The 21741-nt window shown below is 38.6% G+C and overlaps 2 protein-coding genes and 2 pseudogenes across 5 annotated transcripts in view; 2 read left to right on the top strand and 2 right to left on the bottom strand.

Moving 5' to 3' along the window:
* LOC127417029 (neuronal acetylcholine receptor subunit alpha-5-like) overlaps window positions 1-3719 on the top strand; it is a 30751-nt gene extending 27032 nt beyond the window's left edge. For all 3 annotated transcript variants that reach the window (XM_051656716.1, XM_051656715.1, XM_051656717.1), the window contains one exon: window positions 2128-3719. In XM_051656716.1, the coding sequence (XP_051512676.1) occupies window positions 2128-2286 (159 nt within the window). In that variant the 3' untranslated portion in view covers window positions 2287-3719. The remainder of the gene's footprint in view (window positions 1-2127) is intronic.
* Window positions 3720-3790: 71 nt separating this feature from the next.
* On the bottom strand, window positions 3791-4793 carry LOC127416701 (UDP-glucuronosyltransferase 2A3-like; annotated as a pseudogene).
* An 8960-nt stretch (window positions 4794-13753) lies between these two features.
* On the top strand, window positions 13754-16689 carry zgc:101040 (Arylamine N-acetyltransferase, pineal gland isozyme NAT-10). 2 transcript variants are annotated; one of them, XM_051656726.1, is made up of 3 exons: window positions 13754-13795; window positions 14326-14750; window positions 15490-16689. In XM_051656726.1, the coding sequence occupies exons 2-3, from the start codon at window positions 14333-14335 to the stop codon at window positions 15942-15944; spliced, it is 873 nt and encodes a 290-aa protein (XP_051512686.1). In that variant the 5' UTR covers window positions 13754-13795; window positions 14326-14332; the 3' UTR covers window positions 15945-16689. The 2 variants fall into 2 exon arrangements, with proteins under 2 accessions (XP_051512686.1, XP_051512687.1); XM_051656727.1 differs by lacking the exon at window positions 13754-13795 and having other exon boundaries at window positions 14223-14750.
* Window positions 16690-17974: 1285 nt separating this feature from the next.
* Window positions 17975-19974, bottom strand: LOC127416700 (UDP-glucuronosyltransferase 2B31-like; annotated as a pseudogene).
* Window positions 19975-21741: the final 1767 nt, after the last annotated feature.

The following is a 21741-nucleotide window of genomic DNA, read 5'->3' as shown; positions in this document are numbered from 1 at the left end:
GCCTACAATAAACCCAATGTATTCTAAACATGACGTGCACACAGAATCAAAGACAGTTTAACCCGTTAAGCAGTTAGCACCTCGTTGAAAATAAACAGTCAATTTCTAGGCTACTTACTCAAAATCATAAATTTTTTGATGAGCAAAATTATCACGTCAACATGGTCATGGGATGGGACTTGATTCACCTGAGTGCGATTCACTTCAAGTGTGGCTATCCTGCACTTGAAAAAGCCTGCACAGCGGAAAAATAACGTACAAGCACGCACAGATTTAAAGAAGGACTCAAATGTGAAAACATCCATAGGGACTTTCAAACGTTTGGAAATCCGTTTCCCGCACCACCACCAAAGTGTTTTCATAACTACTTTGCTGAGTTTGCTTGTCTAGCAAGAAGACATTTTTCTGCGTGCACCGTGAGTGAGAGAGGGAAGAAGCATGAGGTGAAATGAAACTTTGTGTCTGCTCCAGATATCCTCTTTTTAAAATAATATTTGTATTATTAATTATATTTAAAATATGTCAAATTAATATGACAGTAATTTAAGCACAGCCTCTGTAAAAATATAAAGCCAAATGCAGTGGTGGATATAGGCATGGGCGACATGGGCTGTTGCCCAGGGCGGCATCTTGTGGGGGGGTGGCACAAGGCATGAGGGGGCTGATTATGACAATCATGGTGTAAAACAAATATTTATTAAGCATGTTAACTATTTTAGTCAGATATGCAAAATTAGAGCTTGTCTATTAATAAGCCTGATCACAAAGTGATTTTATAAAAATATATTCAGTCTTACAAGTATATATTTGGATTTATATTTATATATTCAGACTTACAACTATATATTAAAATTTGTATTTATATTCAGACTTAGAACAATATATTCAGATTTATATTTATATATTCAGACTCACAACTATATATTCAGATTTATATTTATATATTCAGACTTACAACTATATATTCAGATTTATATTTATATATTCTGACTTACAACTATACTGTATATTCAGGATTTACAAATATAAATTCAGATTTATATTTATATTCAGAATTACAACTATATTTTCTGATTTACACTACCAGTCAAAAGTTTTGAAACACTCATCCTTTATTTTATATATATATATATATATATAATTTATTTATTTAGTTATTTATTTATTTTTTTCCACAGTTTAGAATAATAGTAAAATCATCAAAACTATGGAATAACATAAATGGAACTATTGGAATTATGTTAACTAAACAAAATCCAAAAACTACTATAACTGTGTTATACTTTAGCATCTTCAAAGTTCCATCTTCCTAGAATTTGCAGTACTCTTGGCATTTTCTCAACCAACTTCTTGAGGTATCACCCTGGGATGATTTTTAAACAGTATTGAAGGAGTTCCCATCTATGTTGGGCACTTATTGGCTGCTTTTCTTTATTATTTGGTCCAAGTCATCAATTTCAAAAATGTGTTTTGTAAAATAAAATTTTAGTTTCCTAAAGAAATAAATTAATATGGTGGCACAATTATGTTTTTGTCTACAAAACTAATTTCAAACATTTAATTTAACATTTAAGCATACGCCTTCAGATCAAAAGATTTTTAAGATCATGAGAAACATTTTAGTCAAGTGTTTCAAAACTTTTGACCGGTAGTGTATATATTCGGAATTAGAACTATATATTCAGATTGTATATAATTATTTCCTGTTTGGCCCCCCATAATATATATATATATATATATATATATATATATATATATATATATATATATATATATATTTACCCTAATAAATATTTAAGCAATATCACATGGGCAAGAGTGCTGTTGTTCTGAATACCAGAATGGCTGTGATTAAGCTGCAGAAAATCTCAATTTAATCTAAAGCATGATTGTGAGTGTGACATTGCTTTGATACAACAACAATAATAACAATATTGAGTAACTCACATTTCAGACAAAAATTGGCCAGAAAGATAGGTATTTCTTCTCTGGCAGTGGAAATAGTTCCAAAGGATACCTTGATACTGAATATCAGCACCCTTGGCCAATCAGATTTGAAAAGGTTCTTAATGTTGTATAATAAGCATTGTGTTCTAACATAATTTAATAGAATGCCTTTCTTTTTAGGTGGTGCAGGACTGGAAGTTTGTGGCCCAGGTTCTGGACCGTGTTTTTCTGTGGGCATTCCTCTTGGTATCAGTGCTCGGTTCTGCTCTACTTTTCATTCCTGTCATCTATAAATGGGCCAACATCATTGTCCCCATCTACGCTGGAAGTACCAACTAAAACACACAAATGTAGACTATATAGTATTTCAGGATTTTTAATTGTGAAGAGAACAATTGAAAATACATGTGAATTAATGATAAGCAAGAATTTGTGACTTTGATAAAGCTTTTCATTACAATTACAACTGTAGTCTCCAAAACATCTATGCAACTTGTGGCTATTGTGTGCTGTCATTTCAGCTGTAACATGCTGCATGTCATATTCATTGTCATATGTTGAAGTCATTATAATAAAATGTACAATAAAATAATTGTGTTTTAAAAAGGGGTTAAAATAACACAACAATTTTGAGTTCTGCACACAGTTCAAGAATTAAATGTACTTTTTAATTATATATTTTGTATTTATTCTGGGGAACACCTGAAGCATAGTCTTTATAGATGTGTAAAGACTGTGTGTAAAGACAGTGCTGTAAGAAACCAGTCTCTGCGACAGCACTAGGCTCTGTAGTAATGAAATATTATGGGAGTAGCCAGTAATGACACCTGCTAATAAATTATTTTGTGTGACAGGGTTTGAAATGTCTTTGGAAAGTGGGGTTTTGGAGAGAAGGTGTGTGGTTGAAATTTAGCAAAATCGCAGAAATGGCTGAAATCGCTTTCAGCCACTTTAAGGCCTTTGCACACCAAACGCAAATTTTCGCAAGAGATCAACATTTTGAATTGAAACAAAACATTCCTAACGAGCCATTCTCACCTGAGTAAACATTTGTGCCAAATTGTACGCCTTATTTTTTAAATCTTTCCGCTGTGTGTCATTTATTTATTTTTTTATCAGCTGGGCGATGAAATGCCCTTAACAATTAGCTTTGGATCGTGTGTCAGAAGCCACTGTAGTTACGAAAACCAGTGATGCTAAAGCACAGAAATAAATCCTGAACAAGCAGGTGTGTATTTCATTTGCATCAATTAACTTAAAATCTGAAGCATTTTTTTTTCTCACAGGTTCTCGTTACATGTGAATGATACTGCTGCATCACTACCTTTTAAAATTATCATAATTTACTACATATTGCTGCATTTTTTTGCCTTTGAATTTAATCTGACGTGAGTTCTCTTATATCTTTAATACTGTATAATGTACAGTAAGTTGCGGCATCTTTGCCTTTGTATAATCTTTTTTTAATTAACAACTTTATGCATCTTAAGTGTTTTTCTTTGCCAAATATTAATACTATTGCTAAGACATGCAGTGCACTGCAGTGTATATTTGTCTTTGTATTCACAAATCAAAATCAAAACGTGGCAGTGTCTCCACAAAATCGTTATTGCTGTGCAACTGTTATTGTTAGTAGCTGTGCTGTTGTTGGTAAATCTAATAATCTAAAATATCTAGATCTAATCAATCTAATAATGTCAGATGGGGTTTTTTTTAGGAATTTTGTTTTATTGTGTGCATTATATAAACTCTTGAAGCATTTAAATATCACAAATAAGGGTTTCGGACAAATGTATAACACAAGTAGATATACATGGCAATAAGATACAATTAAACATTTGCTTCAACAATTATATATGGAGAGTGTGAATATCAATGAAACTGCAACATCTACTGAGTAATAGGAGGATCAAGGCAGTTTGTAGGATTCTGTACAAAGGTGAGCGTCACCTTTGTGCCTCTTAACAAACGAAATACAGAAGAGGGTGCTGTCCAAAAGTTTAACTGGCTGGTCTCTGTGAAGATGAAACAGTCTCTGCATACTCAATATGTAGGATGGCTCATTGATTACTCCCTGTATAGCCATGTGGAGTATGTTATTATCTAAAGTTGCTATGGGAGACTATCTTGGCTGCTCTCTTTTCTTGAAATCAAAGAAGATTGTTGTATTGGTCAAAAAGAGTTGAATTCCCACCACTGGAATACCATGATACAAAACTTCCTGAAGTCCATTGGTTCCACTGTGAGCTACGAAAACTTTAGCTTTTGGATGTCCTAGAAGATCGTTCTGTGGCATCCAGTCAACCAGTAATGTGTTGTTGCCCAGATTAGATGGTTTCTTTCCAGTGAATCTCCAAATCACCTTTTGAGGGAGCTGAACAAAAGCAGCACCTATTTTCCAAGTTATGTCATGTGGTAGGTCACTGACAAACATCCCTAAAGACATGACAATGACTTCATGTTCTCTAGAACTCAGCATGAAGTCCTCCAGTTCTTGTAGAAGGGCCTTCGCTGGTTTGTACTGGAAGCTGCCAACGTAGATGATATTTGGCAAGATTGGACATGGATATTCAAAAATGATATCAACCCTCATGAGCCAAATGTCAGCCCCCTGGAGAAGTTTATAAAAATTTACAGGTGAGAGCTTGGTACTGTGGCTTATTCAAAAGCTTGTATGGAAGGTTCATTAACAAATAGAAGAAGAGATTTTGTAACTCTTTGAAAGAAATTCATTTTGTCAGTGTGTCCTGATACTGCAATTGGAATATAAGACTTTGGTCTTTGATGTCAAAGTGCCCTTCACCACCACTAACCCATGCACTGACATGCTTCACTAACAGTGCCATCTAGTGTCAGAACCAAGCATTAATAGTGTCAGTGTATAACACAGTAAACTACATCCCCTTTTTTCACAGTAAACAGTGTCCTTTAAAATAGACATTTTGTATTACTTAATAGGAAAACTAATAACCCAAGGCAGGTTTCAAATATCTTAAAACAGAGATTTAAAGTTCCATTTAAAGGTCTATAACATACTGTATAATTGGTCCATTCCAAGGCATCAAACTTGCCTGGTAGGGTTAGAGGTTACCAGCACTTAACCCATCACAGGGCACAACCTCTACCGTTGGCGCATGCAGTAGTCCTGATACCTCAGTGGAATTTTGAATGCCATACCACTTCTGGTGTACATGGTGCTAGCAATAGATACACATGGAACAGTTGCCTCCTGAAGCTCCTCTGGTTCAGTGGGTGCCATTATATCTGGCTCATTTGCAGGCAAGCCTGTGTCAGTTTGTTTGTGGGACATTATCCGCAGGTGGCGTCTGTTTCGACGATACTGCTGACCTGATGGTGTCTTGACTTCATATGCCTCGGCTCATGTCTCTTTGACACGATGACAGCTGGTTCCCACCCCTGTGCCGTTTCCATATGTACTGTGCTGCCTGCCAGTAGCTCTGGAAGTGCTTTTGCTCCTCTGTTGTAGTTTTTTTTTCTCTACAGATCTGTAAGTGCAGCATGAACACCTCTGGGAGTGGCTGGTTGAAGGACTTCACTGGCTGCTGGTAAGGTACTACTCAGGATTCTGCCCATCAGGATCTGAGCTGGTGAGTATGTAATCCCTGTGATGGTAGTGTTCCTCAAAGAGAGAAGGGCAAGATGTTGATCTACTCCAGATTGTTCTGCCTTTTTCAGCATATGTTTGACAGTCTTCATGGTTTTCTCAGCTAGCCTGTTTGACTGGGGGTAGCCTGGACTGGACTGGGTTAGTTTGATGCCCCATTTTGCAGCAAACTGCCTCATTTCATGTCCTGAAAAAGGAACATGGTCACACACCAAATTCCTTGGGTATGCTGTATCTGGAAAACACTGCTTTCATCCTGTTAATCACTGAGCCTGCTGTCTTGTCAGTGATGTTTATCACTTCAGGATATTTGGACATGTAATCCACAATCAACACAAATTTCTGACCTCTGATTTCAAAGATGTCTGCAGCCACCTTCAGCCAAGGAAGTTCTGGGATTTTATGCTAGATGAGTGGCTCCTTTTGATTTCTGGGATGGAATTGCTGGCATATTGGATATGCCTCAATCATCTGTTCTATGTGTTTAGTCATTCCCGGACAATACAGTAATTTCCTGGCATGTGCTTTTGTGTGCTGCATACCCTGATGAGCAGTGTGTAGCTTCTGCAACATCACTGCTTTCATTGCGTCAGCAATGATGATCCTGTCTGATGCCAGTAATACACCTTTCTTCACAGATATTGTGTGTTTGATAGGCCAGTACTGCTGAATTGATTGGTCCAGTTGCTTTCTGTGTTCGGTTTCTTTTTGAGTGCTTGCAGGGTGCTGTCTTTTTCTGTGGCATCCTTGAGCTGCTTTACATTTCATCACTTAGAGCTTCTGTCGTTTCAAGGGAGTGAACGACTCTTTCATCACTGAGCTCATCTGGGCTTATATGTTGGTCCCTTACTGACAGCTCGTGACAGTGCATCAGTGATCAGAATCTCCTTGCCAGGTGTGTACTGAACATTGAGATCATATCTTTGCAGCTGAAGAAGCATCCGCTGAAGCCTTTAGGGCCCTTTGCTCAAAATCTTGAGAATTGACTTCAATGGCTTGTGGTCTGACTTCACCTTCACTCTCAGCCCGTAAACATACTGGTGAATTGTTTTGACTGAGAAGACAATTGCCAGTAACTCCTTCTCTGTCTGGGTGTAGTTCTTTTCGGTGTCTGTCAGTGCCCTGGATGCATAAGCAACTGATTGCCCTTCTTGCATCAGACATGCACCTAACCCAGCTAAGGGAAGTGGATGTCTGCATCCTCAACTATCTTAATGACTGGCTAATCCTAGCTCACTCTCGAGAGTTGCTATGCACACACAGGGACCTCATGCTCCGGTACCTCAGCTGACTGGGGCTTCGGGTCAACTGGGAAAAGAGCAAGCTCTCCCCAGTTCAGAGCATCTCTTCTCTCAGTTTGGAGTGCGACTCAGTCTCGATGACAGCGCGCCTCACAAACAAGCATGCGCAGTCGGTGCTGAACTGTCTGAAGGCATTCAGACAAAGGACAGCAGTTCCACTGAAAATTTTTCAGAGGCTCCTGGGACATATGGCATCCTCGGCGGCAGCCACACTGTTTGGGTTGATGCATATGAGACCGCTTCAGCACTGGCTTCAGACTTGAGTCCCAAGATGGGCATGGCACCACAGGACACATCGCGTGACCATCATGCCGATCTGTCGCCGCCTCTTCAGCCCTTGGACCGACCTTGCATTTCTATGGGCAGGGGTTCCCCTAGAACAGGTCTCCAGGTGTGTCGTGGTTACAACAGATGCCTCCAAGACGGGCTGGGGCACCGGATGCAATGGGCACACAGCCGCCGACTCCTGGACTGGCCCGCAGCTGCGTTGGCACATCAACTGCCTAGAGTTGTTGGCAGTACTGCTCACCCTGCGGAGGTTCCGGACATTGATCCAGGGCAAGCACGTGTTGGTCCGGACAGACAACACAGCGACGGTAGCATACATCAACCGTCAAGGCGGTCTACGCTCCCGTTGCATGTCACAACTCGCCTGCCGTCTCCTCCTCTGGAGTCTATATAAATAAATTCTTATCTCAAAGTCACCAGAATTGAACAGTTTAGTGTTGTTTTTTGCAACAACAAAAAAATCTCATGGGGGAGCATGTCCCCGGACCCCCCTAGATATAAGGTTTATTAGGCAGATTTAGAGGTCTGCAACCTGAGAACCCGACAGGTTTCGGGTTGGGTTCAAGTTTGTAATTAATGAAAAAAGAAATAGGCCTACCAATCTTGTTTCGTGCACATGCTCTCTCTCACAGACACACGCGAACGGACGAGTTAGGGGCCGTTCACACCAAATGTGTTTTTGCGCACATCTGTTCTGTTTTCCCATTGTTTAAACACTTGCTGGACGAATGTCTTTAACATTCAGCACTGTTTAAACACTATGTCAAGTTAAAAAGAACTTCACATTTTCAAAAATGCATGTTAAGACATCTTTCAACAATCTGAACAAGTTCATGCTGCATAGAGGGGACTGTTGCATTGTTTCATATTATTCCAGATTGTTCTGCACCAGGTGAAGTTTCAGCAAATAAATGGTAAGGCAGTGTTTTTTTTTTCCCTTCTGCTCTAGTGTACATACAGTATGTCTACTGTTTCAGTACTGTTAAGAATGTTGCCTATATGCTTACATAAAATATAACTATACTAGGAGAAGAAATTAGATAGCAAGCAATTTCGGGTCAAGTTCGGGCAGGGTAGAGTTGGGCCACACAGTCTTGGGTTTGGGTCAGGTTTCATTTTAAGGCCCGTGCAGACCTCTAGACAGATTTCTGTGTGTACACTCAGATTAAATCCTGCAGGTGCCCATAAACCCAAGTGCAGTTTATTTACAAGGTGTGCAATACAAGACAAGAAGAATATCCAAAAGTTGAAACATAAACATAACTGAACTAGACTTGACTAAGACCCGATTTGACTAAGATTTGACTTGACACAAAGTTACTGGATTAACAATCAAAATACTCAACAAAGGACTAGAGAACATGAAGGCTATAAATACAAACAAAAAGTAACAACATATTGTAACAAGACACCCTATGACAAGACAGAACTAATAACAAGGTGACCAATGACAGAATTAAACTGATAGCAAGATAACAAGACTAATAAATCAAAGACCAACAAGAACAAGACATGTGAAACATGTGGGAAACAGGAAACCACATGACTAAGACACATGACAAAAAACAGGAACAGGAAGTAAACTAATTTCAAAATAAAAGACATGAAAACAAAACATGAACAAAAACACACTTAGACGTGACACTGCTAAAGTCTGTATCTTTGACAATATCAACCCACATAAGAGAACAATGGAAATGTAATGTAGATCTGACTTTTTAAACAAAATAAATGTAAAACTGAAAAAAGAGCATTATGTCTGTTTTTCCTTTTTTTCCTATTATCCTCCCTTTAAGCTAGAGTATGTATTTTCTGCGACACTAGTGCCACCGAACGAAATTGCAAATATAAACGTTTTTAAAACAGCTTTCTGAATACGCCCCTTGCCTGCAGTTGTTCAAACAGTCAGATAGTCCTGCCCCCAACTCACGCCATTGAGTGCACGGGCAGAGTGAGCAGAGGTAGGCAGGTACGTAGTTAGACAGGCAGGTAGACCATCCAATCATTGCATTCAGGCCAAATGAAATGACTGGACAGGCCTTTTACAGGCCTGTGACTGCCAGAGATGATGGATTTTTATTTTTATTTTTATTTTTTTATCAGAGCACTTGATTTATTGATTGCTTTCAGGATGCTAAGAGACTTTCAACCAGTATAACAAAAATGCTTCTGGTATAAATTGCATACTCTAAATGAGGGGAAAATTAGCCTTTCCTTGTCCTGCACATGAGAATTTGCACACAAGAGTCAGATACTTGTGCGGATAATCATTAGACCCAGTGAACAAACTGATTTGATGTTTTGTGAACACTTGACACACATCTGTATGTAGAAATAAACACTGTCAGGATCTACATATGTATAGGCAGGATTAGTGACACTTCACATAATATGGGACATTTATTATGCTTTGATCTTTTTTTAGTCTAGGGGTTAAGACCAAAGTAACAAAAGTGGAGAGAGAGCACAGGTATTATCTCTCCCTCCCTGTACTGAGAAATGGGCTTCCAACACAACGAGTAACTGAATTTGATTTTATTGAATATAGAGTGGGATTACAAAAGGCCTCAGGAGGGAGCAAGGCCAAAGTTTCAAACAAAAGATTCTAGTCTAAGTTTGGGGTCAGTACATTACCTGTAACCAAAAGATAAACAACAAATAATCTTCCCTGTTTCCCTGACTGGCAAAGATAAACAGGAGAAAAAGGTTCCAAAATAAAACAGCACCCTCTTTCTTACTTGTTTCCTTTCAACAACAAAAGGATCTAACAGTACACTGTGCACACAATTGTAGATTAATGACACACAGCATTAGTAAACTGCATCAGTAAGTCTGGGACAGAAGAAAAGTGTTCTTGTGTGGAGGCCAATTCCCTCAATTTCTCCCTCAATTGTAACATCTGCTGACCTTTTATCCTGGCCTTCTCCTTGCAAGAGCCAATCACTGCAGGTGAGGTTGCCAGGTAGCAAATTTAGAACAGATGAGCACAATCAGAACCTGTCAGAGCAGAGCAAGAAGAATGGAAAACAGGAAGAAAAAACAACAAATAACAGAAAAGCTATACATCCACAGATGTAATATAAAATGAAACTGAACAATAAAAATATCAACAATTGTACATCATGGGATGTAACACCCCCACCATTAAATTTACAACCCAAGGATTGTAAAACAGACAACTTATCACATTTCACTAGTTTAACACCTATTGTACACTAAGCAACATCATAAACCACCCTAACTCTCCACATCCCAAACCCTAAAGAGCGCATCTGCTATTACGTTCTCTGAACCTCTTATATGCTAAAGGTCTAGGTTGAACTCCTGGAGGACAAGGGCCCAGCGCATAAACTGGCCCACCCAGACGTGGTTCTCGGACTTCATGCTCCTCACGACAGCTCCCCCCTCTGGCACCCACGACCAGACTTCTGGAATCTCCATGTCTGGCCCCTGGACGGGACGTGGAAGACCTGCGGTGGTAGACACGATCACTCAGGATAGGGCCCCCTCTACAAGGCACCTGTATGCCTTTAAGTGGCATCTGTTCACTAAGTGGTGTTCTTCCCGACGGGAAGACCCCCAGAGATGCGCTGTCAGATCAGTGCTTTCCTTCCTACAGGTGAGGTTGGAAGGGAGGCTGTCTCCTTCCACCTTGAAGGTGTACGTTGCCGCCATAGCAGCACACCACGGATGGTAAGTCCTTAGGGAAGCACGACCTGATCATCAGGTTCCGAAGAGGTGCCAGGAGGCTGAATCCCTCCAGACCGCACCTCGTTCCCTCATGGGACCTCTCTGTAGTTCTTCAGGGTCTACAGAGCGCCCCCTTTGAGCCTTTGCAGTCAGCTGAGCTTAAGGCACTCTCCTTGAAGACAGCCCTCCTGACTGCGCTCACTTCCATCAAGAGGGTAGGAGACCTGCAAGTGTTCTCTGTCAGCGAAACGTGCCTGGAGTTCGGTCCGGGTTACTCTCACGTGATCCTGAGACCCTGACCGGGCTATGTGCCCAAGGTTCCCACCACCCCTTTTAGGGACCAGGTGGTGAACCTGCAAGCACTGCCCCAGGAAGAGGCAGACCCAGCCCTGTCATTGCTGTGTCCGGTGCGCGCTTTACGCATCTATTTGGATCGCATGCAGAGCTTTAGAATTTCTGAACAGCTCTTTGTCTGCTTTGGTGCACAGCGGAAAGGAAGCACTGTCTCTAAACAGAGGATCGCCCACTGGCTCATTGACGCCATAACTATGGCATATCACACCCAGGACATGCCGCCCCCAGTTGGGCTACGAGCCCATTCTACCAGGGGTGTAGCAGCTTCCTGGGCCCTGGCCATGGGTGCCTCTCTAACAGACATTTGCAGAGCAGCGTGTTGGGCAACACCCAACACCTTTTTAAGGTTCTACAACCTCCGGGTGGAACCGGTTTCGTCCCAGGTAGTGGTATGCAACACAAGCGGATAAGCCCAGGATAGCCGGCTGGGTGTATCGCTTGCACATAGCGCCTTCCACCTCCTTTTGAGCTGAAGATGTGCGCCATTAATTCCCAGTAGTGTTTACAAGTTTGTTCCTTGGTTGACTTCCTCCGAGCCCTGTGGCAGTCGAGTTTTCAGAGAGATTCGCTGCCGGCCCAGTACACGTGCTAACTAAGAGTCCTGTTCTGGGGCAGGTGCGCCGCATGTGGCGGTTCCCTGTAAGGCTAACCCCATGCGATATATATCTTCCGCTAATTTGTTTCCCTGTTGGCAAACTGCGTTTTCCTTGGGCAGAGCCCCTCTGCCCCAGTCTCCATGTTTGTAGTAACTCCTCCCCCATTGGGCAGGATCTACCTTGAAGACTCTCCACATGGTTGGAAAGACCATGTGACGTATCCTTCCACTTAAATATCCCCCCCTCTCTTTGGGCGAGGTGTGGTCTCCGCTGTGTCTTCCCCTTGGGAGGGACACCCCCCGACTAGACCTGGCAGCCCAGTCGGATAATCCCCCTTCTTTTTTAGGGAGTGGAAAAAAGAGAAGGGGAAAAGAGGCCACGACTGGGTTAAGCCTGTCTCTATCTCTTGGGTAGTCAACTTGTCCCCAAAAAGGGCTGTTTGACACTCATAACTATGGTGGGGGAGGTTACGTGTCGACCTGGTGTGCTGGCTATGAGGCACACAGTAGTCTGCCCATCACACACCGCCAGTTCACGAAACACAGTTCAGCCAATTGTGGCGTTTCGTATAGGGACCCCTAGTGTCACTACATTGACACAACGTCGAGTGAGTGACAGATAGGGAACGTCATGGTTACTTGTGTAACCTCCGTTCCCTGATGGAGGGAACAAGACGTTGTGTCCCTCCTGCCACAACGCTGAACTACCCACTGAAATGGCCGGACCTTATATCGGCTCCTCAGCATAAAACCTGAATGAGTGGTTGCATACCAGCTCCTTTTATACCCGTATGTCCGGGGGAGTGGCATGCAAATACCACTCGCCAATTTTCATTGGCCTTTTATCAAAGACCAGAGATGTCTCTGGCGCCCAAGAGTGACCCCTAGTGTCACTACATAGACACAATGTCTCATTCTCTCCAACAGGGAATGGAGGTTACACAATGTTTTTATCATTGATTTATCTTTTGTTGAAAAAGTTTTTGCATATGAGCTGACATCCCTCCTGTTACAGCTTTGACTTTTTTTTTTTTTAAGTCTGTAGATTTGGCCCAGCAGCTAAACAATTTGCATAAATTAATTTTATTGAATGAGACGCGATAAAATGTGCCCACTTGAAAAGTTGCTTTTTCATGTTTTAGAGAAAAGTGTAACTGAACTATGTCCAAACAAGTTTAAACATGCACGCTCCTCTGGAACTGGACCACGAATTGCTCGAGTGTTGTTAAACTCAACACTGAGTTTTGCGAAGAGAGCGCTCGGATGTTTACCGTGATTTTATCAAAATCATTAGGAGGGTCAGAAAAAAGTGATTGGTGGGCCTCATTGAATCACTGACTGCATTAAATCAAGACTTTATATCATACCTGGAGACTCTGAGAAGTGGTGGTACCCAAGAAAAACTGTCGGTACTCTGTAGAATAAATAAGAGAAGTGCAGGTACTGCATACTGGTGAGTACCTGCCCAATTCAATCTTGTAATGTTATGACATTTTTTCAAAACTTTTTGACTTTATTCTTGTAAAAAGCCATTTATTTGATCATTCTCAAAAAATAAAAAATAAAATAAAAAAATGTATCTACTTTATTCTCAAAATATTATTATTATTTTAACTCCGCAATAAAAGCAGTTGTAGTTTTTATACTTAAGTCCTCTTTATAAGTAGGTTACCAAACTCAGACCACTTTAAGTGAAAAAAATAAAATAAATTAAATTAAATTAAAAAACCAAACATTATTTTCATCCATTTTGTAACCAGGTCTCAGTCCACTTTCTATTCACAATCAAATAACTGCTGTGTTATGCAATTCATACATATTTACATTTGTGGATTTTGCCCTGTATCTGTGATATAGTCGATTTATTTAAACTTGTCACACCACCCTATGGTTAATCTATTAACCTTGTGTGTTAACCAGCATCTAGTCCTTCACTTTGCACACATTCTGTCAGAATCTCCCTGCCTCTTCAGCTCTCACTAGCTTCATCTAAGAGTAAGATGTCTTTTAAAATATGAAAATAATGAGTTTAACAGTTCTTTATTGATTGCTTTAAATGACGAGGATTGTTGTCATTACTGGCACACATGCTCTTTCTGTCTTTCCCAACTTGACTTTCTCTCTTACTCTCTATGGCTGCATTGTATGTTATAGGCTACTTAAATTGAAATAACTGTATTTGAAATAAGCAAAACAGGAATTCAAATTATATGAGCCATGCAAGCAAATGTACCAATTTTTTTTTTTTTTGCATAAAAGGACACAAAACTTATATGTTAACCACAGAATAATAACGTTTAACAACAAAATAGTGTCCAGATCTTCTTTTGATTTTCAACAATATATTGTTTTATAATTTCAAACCCTTTGTTAACTATTTGGCTTGAAAAGTGTGCATCTTTCTTTAGGATAAATGCTGCTTGGTTTTACATATTTTATGATCATGCAATGACATTCAGACATTTTAAAGTGTGAATTAAGAATCCAAATACTTTTTGGGGCCACTGTGTCTTTTGAATCTGTAGGAAAAGAATGGATCTGAGAGGTTACTTCAACAGGATTGGTTTTACTGGCCTACATGACAAAGCCAACCTGGACACTTTACGCACTATTCACAAGCTACATGTTATGAATATTCCTTTTGAGAACCTCAGCATTCACTGTGGAGAGAAGAACACTATGGACCTGCCAACCATATATGATAAAATAGTCAAGAGCAAACGGGGAGGCTGGTGCTGTGAAAACAATCTCTTGTTCTCATGGGTCTTGAGGGAGATGGGTTACAAATACACCACACTGGGCTCAAAGGTGTTCAGCAAGTTCATAAATGATTTCTACCCAGTTGAATCTCATCTGATTAATATGGTGGAGATAGATGGGAAACCTTACATTGCAGATGTGAGCTATGGAGTGTCATGCCAGATGTGGCATCCTTTAGAGATGATCTCAGGTAAAGATCACAAAGTCTACTCGATTATTTGAATGTATTTTAAAGTTTCAGCCAAAAATGAAAATTCTGTCACAATTTACTCACACTCATATTGTTCCAAACCCATATTACTTTTTTTAATGAATCACTTTAATTTTTATGAATATCCTGGTTAATTTTTTTTTTTCTTTTTTTTTAAAGATGCAACTGCAGTTGTTTTAAAGGTTTTTAAAAAGTATCATAAAAGAAGTCCATGTGACCTGTGTGTCATATTCCAAATCTTCGGAAGACATACAGTAGGTTTTGATGAGAATGAACCTGAAATAGAAATTATTTTTTTGTAAAAATATTGACGTCTGTTGCACATTCATTAGTGTATAAAAGAGGCTTATTCACAGTAGCACAAATGTTCATGTAAGAACTTGCATTGTTCATCTAATCAAAAGATGGACAGTGATATTCATTAATATTTTTCCTTTTGTGTTCCACATTATAAAGTAATTTATGTTTGGAATGACATGAGGGTGAGTAAATGATGACAGAATTTTCATTTTTGGGTTAACTATCCCTTTAAGCCAGAAGAAAATTTGGATCTTAGAAAGGTACGTATATTGTAATATTATATCTAAAATATATATATTACTCATTGATATTTTTATTTAATATGCTCTACTTCTGCCAACTTTTGTGAATATACATCAATAAAACCATTTCACGATTGCAAGTGTTTATCTGTATTTTTTTGTTTTTCTTTTCTCAGGTAAGGAGCAGCCACAGCCTCCAGGTGTGTTCCGCCTGCTAAATGACAAAAAGCGATGGATTCTAGAGAAGACTGCATGGAAGCAATTGGTCCAAGATGAGGCCTTTGCTAATTCCAGCCTCCTTGACAAGCGGCTGACGAAAACAATGTATTGCTTCACATTAAAACCACGTGGTATAGATAATTTCATAGAGATATCAGAGTGCCTGCAGACTAGTCCAGACTCTCGGTTTGTGCTCAAATCCATTGTCTCCCTTCAGACACCTACAGGCTTCAGAGCTCTGATTGGCTGGACTTTCAGTGAGGTCACATTCAAGCCGCAGGAGGACTTAGAATTGGTGGACATGAAGGAAATTCCAGACTGTGACATAGAAACTTTGCTCAGGGAAAAGTTTAACCTGGTGTTAGTTAATAAATTCACACCTAAAAACAACAAGGCTAATTATTGCATGTAGTACTCAAAAGTACTCATCTGTACTATGACCCGCTGTTTTAGATTTAATATTAAATAAAAGTGAGCTACCTATGCCAAGTTTTGTGAGCAAACATATGCATTAATAAAGACCATTTCACCTTTGCCACTGCAAAAGCTGGAGTTTATGAGCCAGAAGAAGGCCAGAAATCTATGCCGATCAGTTAGCATCAGATCATACTGCCTTTCCTTCAATGTCTTCATCAATTCCACACTTTCAAATGAGTTTGTGGCAAGGTGAGGTGGTCCTCCTGGGGTGACAAAGGGGCGTGAACTTATGCGTTCTTATTTCTATGGGTTTGACATTATTTATGTTTTGTCATCATGGTGACCCTGTACTTATACAACATATTAGCAAATGTGTTAATCAGTAATATCTATTTCAGAATTGTCCCAAGTATTATTCTAAGGTCCTTGATGTCCATGTTTCCTAAACAATAGCATTGTTTTATTGGTTGCCAGTGTAACCACATAATTTCATAGCTCGGCTATAAGCTGAGTTAAACAAAGGTGTGATTCACTGTCTAATTTATTCTGTTAATTTTTGTTAAAGTAGCCTATGTTTTATTGAGTAAAGATGGCCAATTTTAAACAATATATGTTAGGTAGGCCTATATCAGAAAAAGTGTATACCTACACTTCAAAAATATTTTTAAGATTTACTCATTGCAATTCCGTAACACGTTTCATCTAACTTAACTGTGTAATCTTTGACAAAATTAATTAATCAATGTAACTTAAAAAAAAAAAAAAAAAAATAAATAAATATATATATATATATATAGATAGATAGATAGATAGATAGATAGATAGATTCTTTTTATTTTACTTGATAATTTTATAAGAAATTGTATTAATTAATTGTATATGATTTTTTTGTTCAATTTAAATGTTAAGGAATAAAATCTTAAAAACTGAATTTTGGTTTATGTTTTTTTGTAATAAGTATAATGTGTGAGGAAGGGCAGCCAGTGGCGTTTCTGGTGCCCCCCTTAAAAAATAGGCCTACATTTAACAAAAAAAAAAAAAAAAAAAAAATTTAAATTATATCAATCACATTTATATTAAATATTTATATTATTTATTTATCAACATGTGCTCCAATGTGGTTACATGAGGAAATTAACTAACATTGAACAATACCTATGCAGAATTAACATTTAACAGTATGTTTTGAATGTTAAAAGGTCTGTAACTTATTCATTATTCAATGCATTATGAACTAACATGTACTAACAATAAACAATCCATATAATAATATAAATTAACACTAAACAAGATTGGTTGGTAAATGATGTACAATATTACTCATACTGTGTAAGTTTAGGTAAACAAGATAAAGAAAAAATATCTTACATTTATGATTTTACAACTACCTATAGACTATAGGCCTATAGCCATACAGGCCATATCCATATATATTTATATTGTAATAAAATATAGCAGTTTTATCAATTTATATTGAACTGCTCACTGCACTCCCTGTAACAGACCTTTTTCACAGACTGTGATGATGTGTTTCCACTTTATTTAGCAGCGTAAATCTAGCAAACTTTTATATATTCTAATGTTTTAAAAATTGAGTGTAAATTTACAACATTAAGCTTTTTGTGTTATTTGTCTTATATTGTGTTTTATTAATTAGTTTAAAAAAAAAAAAAAAAAAACAAGTTACCATAGATGCTAGATGGTTTCTTTTACAGCTGCTGAGAGAGTGAGAATTTCAAATCTTTAAATCTTCTCACATCTGACTCTCTATTTTTTTTTTTTTTCTTCTTCTTTTCTGGAAAGTAATTCAAACATAAATGTGGATTTTTTTCTTTTGCTCTTGGAGCAAATGGGCAATTGAAAATAATATTTGCTGTGATCTTCCATTCAGTCCCATTCACCACTGTCAAAGTTTACCCTGAAAATGTGTACTTCCATGTTTCAAAACCCAGAGTGTGAAAAAGGTCTATGTACCTACCTCTGTCACATGTACACCAGCATCAGACTGTCTGACTGGTGTCACTGCTAGTCTGGGTGAGGGTACAGACAGGAGGCCATCACCATCTGACATCTCTGCAGATCCAGCTCTAACAACACCAGTTGGAAGTCACCATTCTGATCTCCAGTTCCCCTTAACCTTGATGGAGCACCTGGAGTGCCTAAAATTCTGAGTTGGAGAGGTCTAAAATGTTTTTGTTAAAATGTTTTTGTAAGCTTTGTTTGTTAATTGACCATGGATGTACATTTGGCACCCACATCACTCACTGAAGTTCTTCTATGGGTAACAGCATAGAGAGGCTGAAAAGAAAGTGGGCCACAGATTCTACAAATTCTGCATTTCCATTAAAAAAAAAAAAAAAGAAAAAAAGAAAAACAATTTTGAAAGTGAATGCAGAATTAAATTGTGTGTAGTGGTGATAAATGGGGACAAGCAAATTGGCTGCTATTATAAAAACCACACATTAAAGCATGTGAATGAGCTCAACATGCTATTAATTCAATCAGTAGTTTGTCATGCCAAGTTGCACTGTTTTGTGAGAATTACCCATATCTAGCAAATGCTATCTATCATATGCAAACATGTCACTCAGTTTTCTTTTTTCTGGTACAGCACAACATGACACACAGATGTCTGACTGTGAAATATATGGAGAGAGTAAAAAACAACTGCGAACAATGTAACTGCAACGTCTATCAAGTAATAGGAGTACCAAGGCAGTTTGTAGGATTCTGTACGAAGGTGTGCGACACCTTTGTGTCTCCTAACAAACTCAATCCAGAAGAGGGCACTGTCCAAACTGGCTGGTCTCTGTGAAGATGAGACATTCTCTGCATACTCGATCTGTAGGATGGCACATTGATTACTTCTTCTATGGCTGCGTTGATTATATTCTTCTCTAAAGTTGAGATTTGGAGTATTGCGTCTTGTAGACGAAAAAGAATGGAATGGAATTCCCATGACTGGAATACCATGATACAAAGCTTCCTGAACTCCACTGGTTCCACCGTGAGCTATAAAAACGTTAGTCTTTGAATGTCCTAGAAGATCGTTTTGTGGCATCCAGTCAACCAGTAATGTGTTGTTGCTCAGAGTAGATGGTTTCTTTCCAGTGTAACTCCAAATCAACTTTTGAGGGAGCTGAGCAAATGCAGCAGCTATTTCCTCAGTTACGTCAAGTGGTAGGTCACGGACAAACATCCCTAAAGACATGACAATGACTTCATGTTCTCCAGAATTTTGCATTAAGTCCTCCAGAACTTGTGGGAGGGCCTTCGCTGGTTTGCACTAGAATCCACCAATGTAGACAATGTTTGGCATAGTTGGATGTGGACATTCAAAAATGAAATCAACACAACTGATTTCCCATAAGCCAAATGTCAGCTCCCTGGGGAAGTTCATGAAAACGTACAGGTGGATGGTGATATTTATCACAAAGAGCTTGGTATTGTGGCTCATTCAAAAGCCTGTTCTGAAAGTCTATTAGCAAATATAAGAAAACATTTTATACTCTTTGAAAGAAGATCATTTTGTCTGTGTTTCCTGATCCTGTCATTGGGATGTAAGACAACGTTGAGGGAGCAATGTCAAAGTGTCCTTCACCATTTGCTGTCCACCTCACGTTATAAACCATGGGCAACTTGAGTTTATGAGCCAGAAGAATACCAGCACCTCATTTCAGATGAGTAAGCATCAGATCATACTGCCTTCTCATTAATGTCTTCATAATTTCCTCACATTCAAATATGTTTGTTGCAAGCTGACATATCATTCCATGAACTTAATGAAAGGTGCTGAACACATCCAAATGCAAACTTATACCACTCAGCCAAGAGCTCTTTCCTCTTTTGTTGTTAATCATTTTGTGGAGCATTCATTTTATGAATTCTTCATCAATTCCTGTGGTGTGTGGTACTGTTATAGAGTTGTAATAAGTGGAGTTCTCCTTGATGAACCAGCTATTGCTGGTGCGAATAACATCAAGTGTGTGACACTGACTGTGTAATGCCTTGATGAGGACATCCATTTTCACCCAGTTACTTCCCTCCAATGGAACCACCAACAGATCAAGATATTTATCCAGAGTGAGAGAGAGAGAGAGAGAGAGATCATGGTTTTAGAAAATAGTGCCATCTTTCCTGAAAAATAAAGAAATTAAAGTTGTGCAGCTATAAAAAGGAAGTTTTATTGACAACACTTTATAATTAGGTTTTATTTGTTAAAGGAATATTCAGGGTCCAATACAAGTTAAGCTCAATTGACAGCATTTGTGGCATAATGTTGATTACCACAAAAATTTATTTTACTCATCCCTCCTTTTCTTACTTCTGTTAAAACTTGTGTATTATTTGAGCTGTAAAGTAGTTTAAATTGTCGGTTTACAGTCATTTTAGGGTTTGTTGACATTACATCGTCATTGCTACAAAATTGTGAAATTGGCTATATCTTTACACAGAAAAGGTTAATACGTGATTTTATCACACTAAAATCATGTTTACATGCATATTGTTTATATCTTTTGGCTATACTTTGAAACAGTGAGTACTTTAATATTTTTCAGAGTTTAATCTTACATTTCTCCTATTTTACTGCCCACATCAGTTTTTCCACTTTTATACTTTTATTGTGATTCAACTGCGTGCATTTTTACCATGCACATATGCTTTTCAACTTTTATCATGATCAAACTGCATGCATTTTACCGTGCATCCGTTTTCTACTCTGTTTGTACAAGGATCATTGCATCGATCTCAAACCACCGGTGATCAGGAACCACCACAACAACAACAAACAATTGCATGAGGGATTCACATCGATCTCAACCCCCTGCTGCCCAAGAACCACCACAACAACAACAAACAATTACGGTAAGCTATGGCATCAGCACACATTATCGGTACTTGCACTGAATGCCACGTTTATAGGTGATTTTCTAAGATTGTTATTCATGTCGGCACTAACAATGTCCGGCTTCGCTAGTCAGAGATCACTAAAGATAATGTTAAAGAGATGTGTGAACTTGTGAGTTTTTGGGGTAGACCTGACTTGCTAAAAAGAGATGGACTCCATCCTTCCAGGGAAGGTGCCTCTCTCCTCTTCTAGTAATTTGGCTCATAATCTTAATACTGATAGTATTTGACTAACTGGGGCCCAGGTCAGGAAGCAGACAGACCAGCTAATCCGAATGTCTGCTAGCTGCCTTGAGACATCACACTGGTCACATAAACTACAACACATAGAGGCTGTATCACCTAGATATCAAATAGAGACTGTGTCTGTTCCCCGAACTACCAAACACAAAACCCTCATTAAGTCATTTAGAAAAAAATTATTGATGTCAAACTTGATAATGAAAAAAAAAAAAAAAAAAATAAGATAAACATCATATTAAGACAGGGTTACTAAATATTAGATCGCTTTCATCCAAAGCAATAATTTTAAATGAAATTATTACAGATCATAGTTTGGACTTGCTCTGTTTGACTGAAACGTGGTTTAAACTGGATGAATATAGTAGTTTAAATGAGTCTAGTCCCCCAGGTTATTGTTATAAATATGAACCCCGCCTGAAAGTTCGAGGAGGAGGTATTACTACAATATACATTATGTTTTTGTTGTTGCTCATAGGTCAGGATATAAGTTTAATTCTTTTGAACTGATAATGCTTAATGTGACATCGGCAGACATAAGTAAAAAAATCTCTGTTGTCTTTTGTTCTTGCAACAGTATATAGACCACCAGGGCCATATTCTGATTTCCTTAGAGAATTTGCTGATTTTCAGATCTAATAGTT

The sequence above is a fragment of the Myxocyprinus asiaticus genome, chromosome 26 (assembly GCF_019703515.2).
Source record: "Myxocyprinus asiaticus isolate MX2 ecotype Aquarium Trade chromosome 26, UBuf_Myxa_2, whole genome shotgun sequence".
NCBI classification, from domain to species: domain Eukaryota; kingdom Metazoa; phylum Chordata; class Actinopteri; order Cypriniformes; family Catostomidae; genus Myxocyprinus; species Myxocyprinus asiaticus.
This window is presented reverse-complemented; position numbering and strand designations above follow the sequence as displayed.

What these genes read in the sequence shown, in the direction of transcription:
- zgc:101040 (XM_051656726.1), top strand. Translation starts at nt 14,333, where the DNA reads ATGGATCTGAGAGGTTACTTCAACAGGATTGGTTTTACTGGCCTACAT. An exon ending in TCCTTTAGAGATGATCTCAG is followed by an intron (nt 14,751 to 15,489) that starts GTAAAGATCACA and finishes TTCTTTTCTCAG; the next exon opens with GTAAGGAGCAGCCACAGCCT.